General features: G+C 39.1%; 1 protein-coding gene across 1 annotated transcript in view; it reads left to right on the forward strand.

Annotated features, from left to right (window-relative positions):
• Nucleotides 1–16,148, forward strand: part of LOC149313891 (low-density lipoprotein receptor-related protein 1B-like) — a 734,124-nt gene that overhangs the window by 288,770 nt on the left and 429,206 nt on the right. Inside the window, exon 8 of the mRNA XM_089523040.1 lies at nt 11,338–11,500. Coding sequence (XP_089379166.1) covers nt 11,338–11,500 — 163 coding nt within the window. The remainder of the gene's footprint in view (nt 1–11,337; nt 11,501–16,148) is intronic.

Consider the following 16,148-nt stretch of genomic DNA (forward strand, 5'->3'; position numbering starts at 1 on the left):
AAAATTGGTGGTAAAGGGGTGGGATAATAAAACTGCCACAATATTAAGGAGTAGTTGAGTGACTGAGTGTCATGGCACCAATCCACCCAGCTTCCAAATAGGAGAAGAAAAAATCCACTCCTATTTGGGGCAGAAAAAAGCAAGCCTTGCCTGGGAGGCCGCCGCTACAAGAAAAACAGGAGCCAGCAATATGGAGGAAAGGCCACAACTTTATTAAGCAACCAGCTAGCAAAGTAGGGTTGGCCCAAAGCAAGAGATCTGGATCTGGATCATCATACAACCCGCTGTTGTATGATGAACCGTAATACCTGGTAACGGCCAGGCTTTGGGATGGCCTAGGGGCTAAGGGAACGCCATATATCCATCCATGCAATCATCCAATCGCATGTATTTAATCAAGCCCCTAGTCACCAGGAGATGCTGTCACGCTGTGGCCCCCGCAATGGCCACAATGCATGCCCTCAGCGCTCCCGTGTCCCAAAGGGACTCCTGAAACAGTGCTACGTGGCCCTGGAAACCACGCCCACCAGATCCACGACCTATGCTGCTGCTCCTGAAGTTGTGACATGAAAAACCATGCACCCAAGGGAGGGAGGGTGGGTGAGCCAAGCAGCAGATGGCACCGAGCAGCAGATGGCACCGAGCAGCAACATCAGCGAGCAGCAAATGGCACCGAGCAGCAGATGGCACCTAGCAGCAATAGCAGCGAGCAGCAAAATGGCTCCAAGCAGGAAGCCACGTGGCCTCAAATAAGCCAATATGTGGGAGGAGCCAGGAGGGAAGTCGCCCTGCCCCCAAGGCCACCCGACGAATCGGCTGCCCTGGAGGTCCCGGGGAGACCATAGAGAGGGACCCCACACCTCCCAGAGAGACCTCAGGAGGCAGATGTCCCTCCCATTTCCACCCTGGCCACAAATCCCAGGCCTGAGCACCCCAGCAAGGCACACTGAGGTGCAACCAAGCCCATTTGCAGCCTTGCAGCGGCAAAGCTCCCGGCAGCAACACGGCCTGCCCGATGAATTGGGCGGCCGCATTTTTCTGCCACAGTGGCAACTTTTCAGGATTTCTATAGGGCAGCTTGTGTAAATGCTGTGCCACACAAATGCTGTGAAGCTGACGCATGTGCGGTCAGCCATACAGCTTCCTGGCACCATGGGGGCAGTGTCTGAGCATGTGGTGTCTAAGTGTCTTACACAGATTCCACCCCCAAGCTGGCGTGAAGGGACAGTCTGCTTCCCCCTCTAAGTACATCATAGTTTGTGTTTATGCTGGGGATGTGTATCAAATGTTTGACGGCAAACTTTATATAAGTGTGTGTGTGTGTGTGTGTGTGTGTAAATTATAGTACATCAGGTAAAATGGAATATATTTCCACTGACAACAGAGTTGTGAATGTTATTTTCAGTTCCATGTTGAGAGTTCCATTCATTGGCTTGTCTTCAGCCCAACAGGAAAGAGAAAATAAATTTCACAGCTCTCATGCCAATATAGAGCAATTTCACAAAGACTGATATGAAACTTCTAGACTGTTATAAATCTGAGAAAAAAGAACTGTTTTCAAGTGTTACAAGCAACACGAAATATATTTCCCTTGATAATTGCCATTTAGATTGCTCTTCTGGTCAGTCTTTAATGGATTTTTTGCCCTTGGCAACTGAAACAGTTGGTACAAAGAACAAAGTCTACTTAAATAGTACAGTCCTTTGGAACTTAATTTTCTGTGATGCCTAAAATATGCCAAGTATATACATTCCTTCACTGAAAAAGAGATATACTGCAACGGTGCAAGCAGTGGGGAAGAGTTTCAGCTTACCTTCTTCTGATGATGGTCTGTTATATCAATCAAATATGCTTAATTACTTAGGATGTTCTTCTGCTATACCAGAAGGTATAGAAGTTTCTGATATGGCAGGAACTGGACAACCTATGAACACATAGTGTGATATTCAATGCACGGGGCTGGTTCCTACTTCATAAACATGGAAAACTAGAGACCAGGATGGGACTAAAGTATAAGGGAAAGGATCTGCCCCCTCCTGCCATAAGAGCTTGAAACATTAAATTTGAAAACAAATTTAATAATGTTAAATGTTAAAAATTGGGGAAATAACATTAACAAAGTAATATTATTTTGTTGGCTGGTGCTTCTGGACACTGAATGAGGACCAAAAGTTGGAAAATTTTGATCCAGGTGACTGAAAGTATGTGAGCAATAACAAAGACACTGAAAGATTCAGTTCGGTTTATTTCTGAATAGATATGGGAAGGACATGGATTTAGTTGAATGAATATTTAGGTTCTCAGTTGATAGTTCTTATCTAACCACTCAAAGTGCGTGAACCACTGAATCAGGGTGTGGGTAGAAAGCAGGTTGGAGAGAAGACAGATAGGAAGTGGGGGCAACAGTGGACATTTTTCTTCAATTGCTCCCTAATTTCTGCTCTTCGGTTGCCTTTTAGCCATTCTGCTGGATTCTGCTGACTAGCAACACAGCAACCTAGTACATCTCCTCCATACCTAATCTTTCTTCTCTTTAGGTCTTCCTGCCTTATTGAATCTGCCAGAGGAATAGCCTTCCACCAATGCTAGCATTTTAACATTAATTAACTCACTAAAGTATGTGGCTAAATTCAGTTCGGGGGGGGGGGGGCACAAAGAAAATTTATAAATCATCTACTAACTTATTGATAAAACAGCTATTTCAGAGCTCTTATGTTTTCCCATGTGGATGTGTTTACCCTGCTCAAACCTTCTCTTCTTGTTGGCCAAAAAAGTCTCAACCTGGCCCCCCTTTTCCTAACTGCCTCCTTACTTGCCCATAGACAAACAGAGCTGTGTCTATGCTTGTGAAAAAAAGACAGATAGTTAGTTTCCTCTATCCTTAGGAAAACTTTCCCATGCAAGGAAAAAGTTCGCTCTCTTCATCACATAGATCAGATCCTGCAGCATATGTACAAGTCCAAAACAGATGTCTTGTGGCTAATCTTTGACTCAGCACTTTACAAACATTGTGATGTAATTCAGTAGTGTTTAAATACTATACCTTTGCACATTTTATCTCTTCCTTTTCAAACATCTCTCTTTTAAAAAAAGAAATCTTGTAAATTGTTTTGTGACTCAGTTTTGGTTAATGGTAGGGCATCAGCACCACCACCATCACCATCGCTGCAGCAACTATCAGAGGAGCCATAATAATTCTTCTCAACTCCACTTCTCTTACTAGAATCTCCTCTCTCAAATCTCTCATCTTCCATTGCTAACTGCTCTTTCTGTTTTTCCCTTCCTACAAATCCATCCCTATGCACACATTTGGAGGATGCATAAGGATCTCTGTTTGTGGGTGCTTCTATATTCCTCCCCCATATGATATATCTAAAGACATCAACTCTCTAAGCTTGAACAGCCTGCTGTGTCAAAGCTTTATTTTGTGGGCTGGAAAATAACATTAGATTTATTTTAAAAACCACACAAGAGAATGAGAGTTATGCTCATTAGCAGTAGCTGGAGGAACAGGCTAGTGATGTCTTAATCATGTAGGCCAAAGGGGGGGTATTTTGGCTAAATAATTGGGACAGTGATGAAACTTATACCAAAATCTGCCTTTTGGGGGAGGGGGGAGGGGAATCCTGTTTTGATTTTTTTTTTCATCTCAAAAAGCCAATATTGTGAATTTTTGAAATTCAAGTGAGGTACATTACATTAAACCTAAAACTGATATGGCTTAGTTAATGGCATGGGGGTATCTGATACTTTAACATTATCAAAACTAATCCTGTGTAGAAATGATTAACCACTTGGATGTAAGACTAATAGGAATGCTACACACACACACACACACACACACACACACACACAAACAAACAATATTGAAATACAATATTGTGTAAAATGAAAGATTCCAAAGAGAATGAACAAATATCTTTAAAATGAATGAAAATGCCCTGATGAATAGATTAAATATTGATATTATTCTCCTTCAACACACCATGTTATCTTGCTATATCCAATACAATTTAGCATACCTACAGAGAAGTACAAACAAACTATGTACTAAATAACCATTTTCATTTGGTGATTTGTCTTACTCTTAAGTATATCAAAAGAACAACTGAAACATTCTTAATTACTGTTTAAGGTAAAATATAATTAGTCTGTACATTGTTTAACTCTAAAGTAGTTGTTATATAGGTCTAAAATGCAGTGGGGATGTTTTAGTGATGGGCTGTAAGATACTTTTGAGTGGCCAATGGGATGGGATTTAGAAATACAGCATCCCCAAAAGGTTTGTTAAACAAGGTACATAAGAATCATCTTGCCTGACAACTACAGGACTGCAATTCTCAAAGAAATTTAATGCCCTTTATTTCTTCAGTAATAGGGAAACACTGCAGAGATTAAAAGCTCTGATCATTAAAAATGCATCTGCTAGTTAAGTAGGTTTTTCATGTACTTAGCAAAGTGTGGAATGTGCTTTTTAGCAGTGGCAAACTTTGGTAATTCATTACAACTTTCCCCTCTTGAAAGCAAGATGTCATTTATAATTCACAAGCAGGATTCCCAATACAAAGACAAGAAGACAGGCACAAGACACAAAGCACAATCAGTTTTTCAATGTACGTAGTACACAACACATGTTTTGTAGCTGTTGAATGTAGTAAATTAAAGAACGCTTCCTTTCTAAGGTTTTAAACTGAAAGTAATACAATGCCTTATAAAATACTGATGAAGAACTGTTTCACCAATTGAAATTCCTCTTTTGTATCAATATCAGATGAAAACATATACAGCAGAGTCTCAATTACCCGAAAATGTCAGATAATCCAGACTTCCCTCTCCTCCTCCCTGCTCACTCCTCCCTCCCTCCCTCCTCCCCTACTTACCTCTGCTTCCTCCATGGCGGCAGTGACTTCAGCCCCATCTTGGCTGCAGGGGGGGGCAGAGTCTGTGGGGGCTGAGAGGGCTGACTTCAAGCCGCAAAAGAGAGAGCTGGGTGCTTGGCCTAGTCCTCTCCTTTGCGGCTTGGTTTCCCTCAGCCCGAATGGGGCTCCGCTTGGGGCCTTTTCTGTTTGGGGGAATGTCTGGGGGTGCGGAAAGGCCCACAGCCACATCCCCAAGTTATCCAACAGTCGGATAATCTGGAATGTCAGATAACTGAATGTCGTATAACCGAGACTCTACTGTATACATCTTTTGATGATTTTACTCTTATATTACAGCAGGCATTGAAGCCCTTGTAGAGCCAAGAGGAATAAAAGTGGTAATGTAATCTGTTAGGCCCACATCTCTTTTTAGCATCCCTGTCTTACTTGTACCAGACCCCAACTCTGTTTTTGACTCTTTTCAAAGACCTGCTCTTTCATTCTAAATTACAACCAGAACTCATTAATTCAAGGTGAGGTTGCAAGAATGGAGCGCACATCGAATATATGATTTCTGGATATAATTTAGAACAGTTGAAAGAGCAAGTCATCAGAAAGTGAGACATCAAAAAGTGGGGATGCCTGTATGTGCATATAGGGGAGGGATATGTAGGTTATAGTTAAGGTATTGTTGGAATTTTATGTAAGCAGCTCCGATTGCTTTTTCAAAGAAGCGGGATATAAATAAAAGTTTTATTTATTATTTATTTATTTTTGATGGTGCTATATAATTCAGGTCAACAACAGTTAAAACCACTTCTGAAATGCAGAAATATTCCATTAAAAATAACATGAAGCAGGTTCATTAGCTAAAACAGAGACAGTGGATAAAAAAAATCTACCTGATAAAACAAAGATACCATATGGTGAAAGACAGCAACTAAGTAGAGAGAGATAACTATGTTTTAAGTGATCTCTATGTATGTCTATATGGATGTCTATGTGCAACTGGAGAGGCATAGATATACATAGATACACACATACACTCTCTTCACCCCCCCCACCCCCCAAAGATAGGGGCATCTAAGCTTCAAAGGACCTATCTCTATGTCTTTGGACTCTATCCCATGGGAGGCAAGTATAATTAAAACATGATTAAAACATGGTAATAGAGTGATCGGGGAGGGGGGTAGATTATCCCACCCCCACATACTTCTCCTGTTCATGTCCTGTGTGTAAACTGTAATGGACACATCATTGGGTAATAACATGAGTTTACATTACAGTTTACACTTGGGACACAAAAAGGAGAAGCGTGGGGGGTTTAATAATCGTCCCCCCGATCGTGCTATTACCACGTTTTAATCACATTTTAATGACTCTTGCCTCCTCCATGTGATAGAGTCCTTTGTCTACATCTGTGCATCTAGAAATGAATATGCATACCATCCTGCTGAACACAGCAAGACGGGGCAGGCAAGGGATTCTGTTTTCATTGCTTGCAAGCAAGATACCTGTAAATCAATCAGCATTCACTCCTCTGGACAGAAGGAAAGAATTGATGTAAAGGTTAAAAGTGAGAAGAAGTGGGGAAAAATAATCCCCACCATATCTCTTATCTTCACCACACCTTACTGTTGACCTGCTGAACAAAACACCTGTAAATCAATCAGCATGTACCTTCTCTCTCCATTATGTGGATACCCATTGCGATTTTAATAAAATGTCACAACTCCCCAAAATGAAGCAGGGCAAAAGCAGCACTCCCTACAATTATAGCTTACAGTGATGCTGTCCAATATTGTAATGGTACAGTTTGCAATAGTATAGATTTGTTACACTCTCAACCCCCATTCATGTTTTCAGATAACAACATGCATGGATAAAGAACGATCATGAGCATGTTAGTGCCGTCCCACTATTCCCATTCTTATTGCCTTTTTGTTGAGAGCAGATATCTGAAATATTTGCCCTCAACTCAACAATAATGGGCCAAATGTGTTAAAGCTGTCACGCCTGTACTAATCTTTCTTTCTTTGTGGTAAAGTATAATTGCTGTGCTAATGTTTTGAAACTAGCCATGCAATCTTCTGAGGGTTTCTTGGTGACATTGGACAGTGGGACAGGTGGGAAACCTGCGTTTTCCAATGCCCCCAGTGGAAAGGAAGAGCTGTAGTTATTTTTAACAGCACAGAATGAGAGAAAAGAAACAGAAGAGGGACAGACAGTTGCTGAAACCATTGTCCCTGCATCAGCAATTAAACAAGGTTTGGAGACTGAGTGGCATGATTTTGGCCTCTTACCTTCGTAGTGGCAAAATGGGGGCTGCCCTTTGCCCTCCATGAAGGAGCAAAGGATAACTATTATATCTCTATCTATGTACCTATCTATCTATATTTACTTTCTGGCTTTTTTTCCAAAACTGGGACTTATGATAGCTTACAATTTAAAAACCAATACAGCTAAAAACATATAAAGGGTTAATATTAAAATGGGATTAATCTATTGATTATATTATAATAATTTAAAACTATATTTTTAAAAGATAAAATAGCATTAAAACATACAAAGCAATTAACATAGTTCAGTCTTAAGAAGAGTACAACATCCTCAGACCATTCTTTTTTCTTTTTCTTTTTTTCAAAAAATCCTTTTTTAAAATGGAAGTGTAGTGGCTAGACTAAAAGTGTATTGACCCTATGTGGGATGATAAAATCCATCTCAGTTCCTTCCACCATCATCTTTGAACATTGCCTGGCTCACCCTACCCTTCCTGGGGATTGTTGTAGGCTTTCACGGTTCACCAGTTTGTGGGCTTTATAGGAATTTTTACTTCTTCTTTGACCTTGTTGTAGGATGTAACCACACTGCAGAAATAAAGCAGTTTGAGATCACTTTAACTGTCATGGCTCCATCCTGTTGTAATTTGGTTAGATATTCAGCCAGATCTGTCAGAGAGCACTGGTGCCTCAGCAAACTACAAACCCTAGGCCATGGAAGTTAAAGTGGTGTCAAACTGTTTTATTTCTGCAGAGTGGATACACCCATAATGTTATTACTGAGTGTATCCAGCAACATCTGGCTGTCACTGGAATAAATAAATACATAAATAAATAACTGAGCCATCTTCCAATATTTTTGAAAATGACTTAGTTTGTCAACTCCAGTTCTGAACTGAATTGCTAGACAAAAAGATAGGTCATATATAAATTTGCACAGTCTGAATTTATATAGAGAAGAGTGTTAAGCAATGTCTTTTCACAGATATGACCACTTTTCCTACCTTTGCAGATATTTCCTCATAAGTTCAATGGAAAGTATTCAGGTGGATGTTTTATGTGTATTGTAAATTCAAATTGTAAGCTCTTATTGGAGTTTCAGCAGTCTAGGGCAAAACACACTTCAAATAATTGTTTACAATTTCAAACCTTCCATTAAACTCTTTGACATTGCCCACTGTTTAAAAAAGGACATGGAAATGGCTAGAACACTTCTGTGCTGTCATGGTGAAGCTTTGTGTTTCTTATACTTGCAGCAATAAGAAAGAGGAGGTCAGATTTCACCTCTGCTGAAAGAAAAAGAAGGAGCAGGAGGAGAAAGGTTATGAATAGAAGTGACAGCTCTGAGCAGTATATTGTGATGGCTAGAATGGAATGGAATATTGCCAGTTTTTCACTCCTCATAGTGTAGTTAAAATGCTGGTCAGCTGATAATTACTATTAGTTGTAGATGATAGCCTGCGTTTTGCATTTCTTCAAAGCTTCTCTAGAAAGTAAAGGCAAAAGTCACGGCTGGACTCATATTAGTGACATACAACAGTGTAACCAGAGTCTATGCTATCAAATGATGTTGGGGGGCATTGCACAAAAAGGTACTCTGCACTTTCCAGTGTAACAGATTTCCCTAGGCTGTAAAATGGTTGGTGGATAGCACTTGATGCAGCCCCAATTTTGCCAATTAATTGGTTGGAAGGTGCCCGAGGGCAGCCTTCATCTGCTTCTTCTCTGGTCCAGCCCTCTGGTAGCTGCTGCCCTCCTGAATCTCCAAGTAAGTATGCTCTTCCAGCATTACATAGGGTATCAAGTCATATGTTACATATTTAACTCAGTATTCCTTTTGTGGAATGATTTTTTTTTTTTTTTGCATTTTATGAAAAAATGTGTTCAAGATTACATGGTTTGTACACTCCACCATTGCATAAATTCTGCTGCTTGCGTGGATATTGACACAGAACTACTTGGTATTTTCATCCATCCAAATTGATGTCTGTGTCTTTAAGAGACTGATTTGTGAGCTTGAGCACTGGAAGATGGACAAATGTAATGGAATATACACTGGTGTCCCAATATACATAGTGGTTTGTGTATTGCACCCAGACTCACCAAGCATTGGGGAAAACATGTGAGTGGGGAATGAAGAGAGAGGGCACACCTGAGCCCTTCTCTAACTAAGAATTGTGTTGACAGAGTGTGGCTCTGTTCCATTTTGAACTGACAGCAACTGTCTAAGGCATTGGTTCCCAAACAGGGTGCCTGCAATCCCAGGGGGTGCAAAATAGAATTCCACGGAGTGTGAAAAAATGCTTATGTTAATCTGGATGCAATTTTCTTTTGTCAATCAAGACAAAATCTAAGAATCATCTGAATCCACTGGCAGACTTGTGGATGACAGTCAGCAAGGAAGTTCCACATTTTGACAAAATTATAAATGCAAAGTAGGAGCAAGGAAGTCATTGAATTTTATGTTCACAATAGGGATTAATTTTACTATATACATTTTTTCTTAATAAATTAGATTCTCATTGCTCAACCTAGATTTACATTTTATGCACTGAGTTAAATAGCAAAGTTATGGAAATCAGATGCAATCCCAACTTGGTAAAAATGGATGCAGAAAGTCAATGAATACAAAGAATTAGATAGATTATCCTGTAGTGCTCAAAATTCTAATATGGTAAAAAGGGAAGAGGAGTGGAAAAAAGTACTAGTTAGCTGGGAAAAGGAATGGGATCTGAACTTAAACCTTTTGGAGACTTTGGCGTGTTACAGACCGCCCAGAAGGGGCAGTCTCGCACCGCTGGGAACCGCAGCAGCCAAACGGCGCGGTTCCCGGACGCTGCAAAGAAGGAGCACGAAAATTGCGCTCCTTCCTGCGCCCCGGAAGAGACGCCGCAAGTGCTGAAGCGCGCACTCGCGGCGTCATTTCTGGGGCGCGACGTGTGGATGCAGCACATCTGCTACGTCAAAATGGCGGTGGCCATGTGGAACGGCCACCGCCATTTCGTACAGACTCAGTCCGTGCTAGGGTTAGAGGCATCTGGAAGAGATGCCTCTTTCTAACCCTAGCATGGACTGAGTCCGTCCTAGGATGCCCATTTGTAGGGCCTTTATTTATTTCAAGTTTTTTTCTATTTCATGTTTTTTAATTTATCGATTAAGTGATCAATCTGTTTGGTTAATTATAGGTCAGTAGAAGAATGTATGAGTCTCTTGCTCAAAGCAAAATATGATAGAGAAGGAACCGATTACTGTGAAGTTATGCATGTATTATGCTTTCAAAAGATAGGACAGGAATGAAACTTGGAGTTATCAATAAACAGCTCAAAAACTGTGTGTTCAAATACGTTAGATTAATGCATAAAATGACCTAAAAGCAGGGATCTGTTATTCTACTATGAAATTGAGCTCTTCAAAATATCAAGAATATTTTGGAAAGTAAAGGAAATGGATCTATGAAGACACAAAGACCTTTATAGTGATGTTGTGGATACTGTATCTGTATCTGTTTGTTTTTTAATGTTTGAGATAACAATAAAGAATATTTTTTAGAAAATCTTATTTTTTAAGCTCAAGTTGTTCACCTGCATTATTGTATATGTTTCAGTTTGTGGATAAAAAATTAAAAATTAGACTTTTTCATCTTCAAATGTGTCATTACTTTTGTAGGGAGTATGGACATTAATTAAACATTTCCTAGGAATGTGGGACATAGAATAGGTTGGGAACCACTGGTTTCAGGTAGAGTTCCTTTTGCAGCTGATATCCTTGGTTCTTTGACTGGAGAGGCTGGAATTGAAACTAAGAGTTTCCACATGGAAAGTATGTATATGAGTTCCATCTAAGTTCTGGCTCCTCCCAAAAGAAAACAGGAGACAGGTATTTGGATGCTAGTAAGAGGCATGATTATGATCTGGTTTGGAGAGGAAATGATATATATGTCAATGTTTTATGTAGAAGCAAATTCTTATCATGCTTTCATTTCTTATTTTATCACAAATTGGAAGGCTCATAGCACCTTTCTAAAGCTTTCAGATGCATCATGACTTATTTCATACTTCATTTCTATCACCCTTGTTCTTTGAAAATTCATTAACACCTTGAACTCTTTCAAATGTATTGTTCATCTCCTTTTGTGTAATATCTGCTATTACTCATACTGAAGTAGCACAACTAATTTTGAAATATTTTCCCTGTGACAGATATACAACAAATGGCAGTAGACTGGTTCACTGGAAACTTTTATTTTGTGGATCGTACAAGTGACACAATCTTTGTATGCAACTATAATGGAACAGTGTGTGTTGTCCTCATTGATCTTGACCTTCACAACCCCATGGGAGTTGCAGTGGATCCAAGTCTGGGGTAAGACTTTAAGTGGTATAAAATATTTCTTATTTGGTTGCCAAAGACAAAGAAAAGCAACAGTTTTTATGCGTTAGGATAGTCTCTTTAATCAAGGTGTGGAATGCTTTACAGGTTTTAATGCCTTCTCACTTAATGTTGTTATCTAAACTTGAATTTATTCTATTCAATTTATTTAAAAACCTTGTATCCCATGCTTTTAGTGATTTTACACCACATATGGTAGCTAACAATACTTTAAAAGAGCCATAAAATATAAGGTTCTTAAATTTCTATATGTAATAATTCCTTATATCACAATAAGGCACACAATGAAACATATGAACATATGAAATGAAATGCCCATCCAAATTGTTAGCTCTTTACCTTGAGCCATAATATGCCAGAGAGGGTGTCAATTTAGCTTCTGAGAGGAAAGAATTTCACAGTTCAGGTGCTCCTACTAAGAATACTGTCTTCCTTGTCTCTTTCAACTGTGCCTCCCTTGTCAGAACCACTCCCCCAGATTGTTTAAGAAATTGAATATATATATATATATATATTTGTACAAAAACATCAGAGACATATATCTGTTGGATTTACTCCTCATCAAAGGTGTATGTACAGAATTGCAACCTTACTGTGATGCAGTATAACCAGTTGACTTTTGAAAGTACTTGGATGATGGTTAAATACAAACGATAGACAGGTAACCTTGATAGACTGGCATAAATTCATTTTCCCCAGCCACTTTCTGCCCTGTGGCTGTCAAAAGGTTTTGTACAAGTGTTTTTATAAATATATTTGCCAAGATTTTATAACTGGATTATATAAGCATATTTTATAACATTCCGAAATGGGGAATTAATTAATGTAAAAAGGAATAAATAACTCTGTTTCACCATCTGGTCAGTTTGATAAATAAATAATTGTTAGCATAAACATTAGAAGCCACACGTCACATAAGAGCTGTGAATGCCTAGATAATGAAGCCACTATTTAAGCCTTGTCTTATATTCATCAGAAGATGGCTCATGGGAAACATCTTAAAATGCCTCATGGGAAACATCTTAAAATGCCATAAGATTCTCTTCAATAAATAGGAAAATATTTACTGTAGAAACAGCTTGTCATCCATATGTGGACTTTTGTCACTCTTCATTTAATGTCTGATGGAATATTAAGATGAATCATCACAATAGGTTTTATTTTGTCGAGAACAGATTGCATGTAAACACTTAGGAAAGGAAGCGGTATAACATAACTCTTGAGCAGAGCAGAATTTGTGCTCTCAACAGATGGCAAACGTGAGTTGATCTGGATGGAGTGATGTTTCAAAAGAAATTAAGAGAAGTTGTGTTTAAACTGATTTGTTTAGTAATTCTCTTAACAAAGAATTGGAAATCATCTATCAGTCTTTTCAAGTATATCTGTTCACATGGTTTGGTTTCATGGGGTTAAGTCTAAACTACTAATTCTGATCGGTCAGTGGATGTTGAAGTGTGTGTGTGTGTGTGTGTTTGTGGGTGTGTGTGTATATAGAGAGAGTCTAAACTACTAATTCTGATCGGTCAGTGGATGTTGAAGTGTTTACACACACACACACACACACACACACATATTCTGAATTAAATTTACCCCACTAGAATACAATAAAATATATTGTATTATTCTAGTCTTTAACACACTAAGGAGCAAAACAGATGGCCAATTTAGGCTTTTAGGCTGAATTGGGGCTGCACAAACAGACATGCAGCCCCAATCCAGCTAACTTCCACCCCAAATAGTATTTTATTTCAGCTCTCTTTTAATTTTTGCTGTAAATCTATTAGTGGATTTAAATTGACTTTTAGTACCCTGCTTTGAATGATGTTTTAGGGGGATTGCTTGGGTTGCTTCTTTTTATTGAACCATTTTACTTTGTATGACACAGCAAACTTATCAGGTGAGGATTAAAAAACAGAGGCACCTATTTGTCTCTTTAGAAATATCCAGTTTATTTTTTAAAAATGATCTTATTGTAATGGAAATAAACCACATTTGGTCCAATGATGGTGTAGTTTTTGCTCTGCTATGGGTGTCTATTTGAGGGAAGGAAGGACTTGAATCTTGCAAATACACAACTTCTTCATCCATGCCACCAGCATACCTCTTTTGTATCTTACTTAATATCAAAGAATATACACTAGAGAAAGAAAGACACAGCAGTAAAACTTACCATAGCTTTAAAAATCTTGCTTTCCCACTGCAAGTACAGACTTCTTTCTTTCTTTCTTTCTTTCTTGGGGGGCAGATCTTCTTGTATCTTTAGCAGTTTTGTATACTTTCTTCTAACAACAGAAAAACTAAGCTAAAATGTCGTGCTGGTGGTAATAATGGTAAAAGCACATCTTAATACATTTATCACAGTGATTAGCAGTGGGGTTAAACAGTAGTTAAAATAGTATGGATGTAACCCATAACAATAATATAAAGTAGGATGGAAAGGTTGTTCCAGGTTTAAGTGTGTACATATGACTGAATAGTGGACTTCTCCATTCATTCCTCCTTTGGAAACTTTTCCAACTCCTCAAAAATGCTATGATGAATTTTAGGAAACATATTGAGGGATAGGTTGTGATTGAATAATTTGTAGTCTGAGATACTTAGAGGAAAGGGCAGGGGCTTATTGTAATGCCCAGGAGACTAGGGCGAAGAAGAAGACCATCACTCCAAGGTATCAATAGGCAGAACCAAAACTAATGTAAGGTATACAGAGTCATAAACCCATCCTCTTTCCTCTCTTCATCCCTCACTTCCCTCACTTCAAGGGTGCTGAGGTAAGGGAGGTAACAAGGGATTAAAGAAGTCTACAGCTATGCAGTCTACCTTTTAGAAGATTTGGGGAAATATTTCTTATTTATTGGAGCTAATGGGACTATTACATCTGTAAGAGTCCAGTTTGGGGAAAGACAGAAAGAGGGAGGGAGGGAGGGAGGGAGGGAGGGAGGGAGGGAGGGAGGGAGGGAGGGAGGGAGGGAGAGGAGGAGAAGATTGACTTAATGATGGGGAAGAAGGATACAATATGGGAAGGAGAAGCCCCCAAAGCTGCAAAAAGCCTGTTGATACAGAAAGTTCTTCACCTGTCTGCAGGGAGAAAGCAGGTAGAGTGACAGTCCAACCTATCTGGAAAGGGCATTCCAAAACCTGAGGGCAAGCACTGCCTAACTACTAAAGTAACATTTCTGTAAGCGTGTACTGAATTACTGTGGTCCATACCTGTTCTATAATGATATTGGCTTTATCTCTTTATTAGATTTTTAATAACATTTTCATCGTAAGAGTTCATTGCAAGTGGAACATGAAATGAACAGGTTATATAAATGTGAGCATAATACTTTATTAAGGGTGATTGCATTTATCCGCCTTCTATATGTAATCACAAAATTACAAAATATGTACATTTTTATATTTAGCACATTAAACTGGATGTTCCTATAAAGTATTATGTAAGGATTCTTATGCAATATCTTTAGCCATTAATGTCTTCAAGTCTGTCATCACCTTTCTTTCTTTCCTTTCTTTTTTTCTTTTTAGATTCCTAGCAAACCGCACTTAGTAACTATATTCTTTATTTATTTGTAAGCTCTGTGGCAAGAAATAAATCTGCCTTCAGACTACTGTGTGTTCACCATCTTGGAAAATTCACCTGTTAGATTTTTTCTGTTATGGATTTTTTTAACAGAGGCCCCAAATAGACAGGCAGGCAAGAGCAGCTTCTGGCTGCTTTGGGGGTGTGGTGTTTATATGCAGAGAGCACACCAACCTGGAAAAGCCAGCACAAAAAGGAGTGGTGAAAAGCAGCAGCTGGTTGCAGGATTGAATTGGCGGCCTGCTCTGGAAGTGGACCCATGCGGTTGCCACAGTCCTGGTGCAATCAATGCCAGCACAGTCCAGGCATGACCCTTTTGGGCTGTCTGCTTCAAACCCTAGCTTTCCATTTTGGAAATTACTTTGGACTGGCTTCCATTTTATACATCTTTCTACTTTATTTTCTTTTCATATAAACAGGTGTTTAGGGCCTAAATGTCCTAAAGGCACAAGATCCTGTCTCATCTTGAAAGCTAAGCAAAGTCAGCGCTATAAAGGTGCTGTAAGCATTATTTCAGAGGAAGAAACTGTCAGAATCACCTCTAAGTATTCCTTGTCTAAGAAAACTTTATCAAATCCATGAGGTCACCATAGGTTGACAGTTGATTTGAAGCTATCTAAGCACACACAAAAGAGACGTTGCACAAGGTTAACAGAGATTTTTGAAATTGATAGGCAGATTATATTAGGACTTTTTGGTTCAAAACATTCAGTGATGGATATACTAGGGAAAGCAGCACTGTTAGAAAACAAATTAACAAATTGTGAAGGATCAAATGCTGACCAGAATCCATGTTCTACAATAATATATTGCCTTTGCCACTTCATCAGAATGGAATTTTTAACAGTCTTTGGCCTCAGCTCTCCTTACTTGATAAATAGAACTAAGAGACCCTTCTTTTTCTGGGCACAAAGTACAAACTAAAGCTGTCACCATCATTCTTCATCTTCCTCCATCTTGCAAATTAGTACTACTCGCAGTCTGGTGCCAAGGCTTGTTACATCTCATGATATAATAATCATTTTATCTTTGCTGTGA

Source organism: Sceloporus occidentalis, unplaced genomic scaffold (genome assembly GCF_023333645.1).
Source record: "Sceloporus occidentalis isolate IW3139 unplaced genomic scaffold, rSceOcc1.0.p SCAF_4, whole genome shotgun sequence".
In the NCBI taxonomy this organism is placed as follows: Eukaryota; Metazoa; Chordata; class Lepidosauria; order Squamata; family Phrynosomatidae; genus Sceloporus; species Sceloporus occidentalis.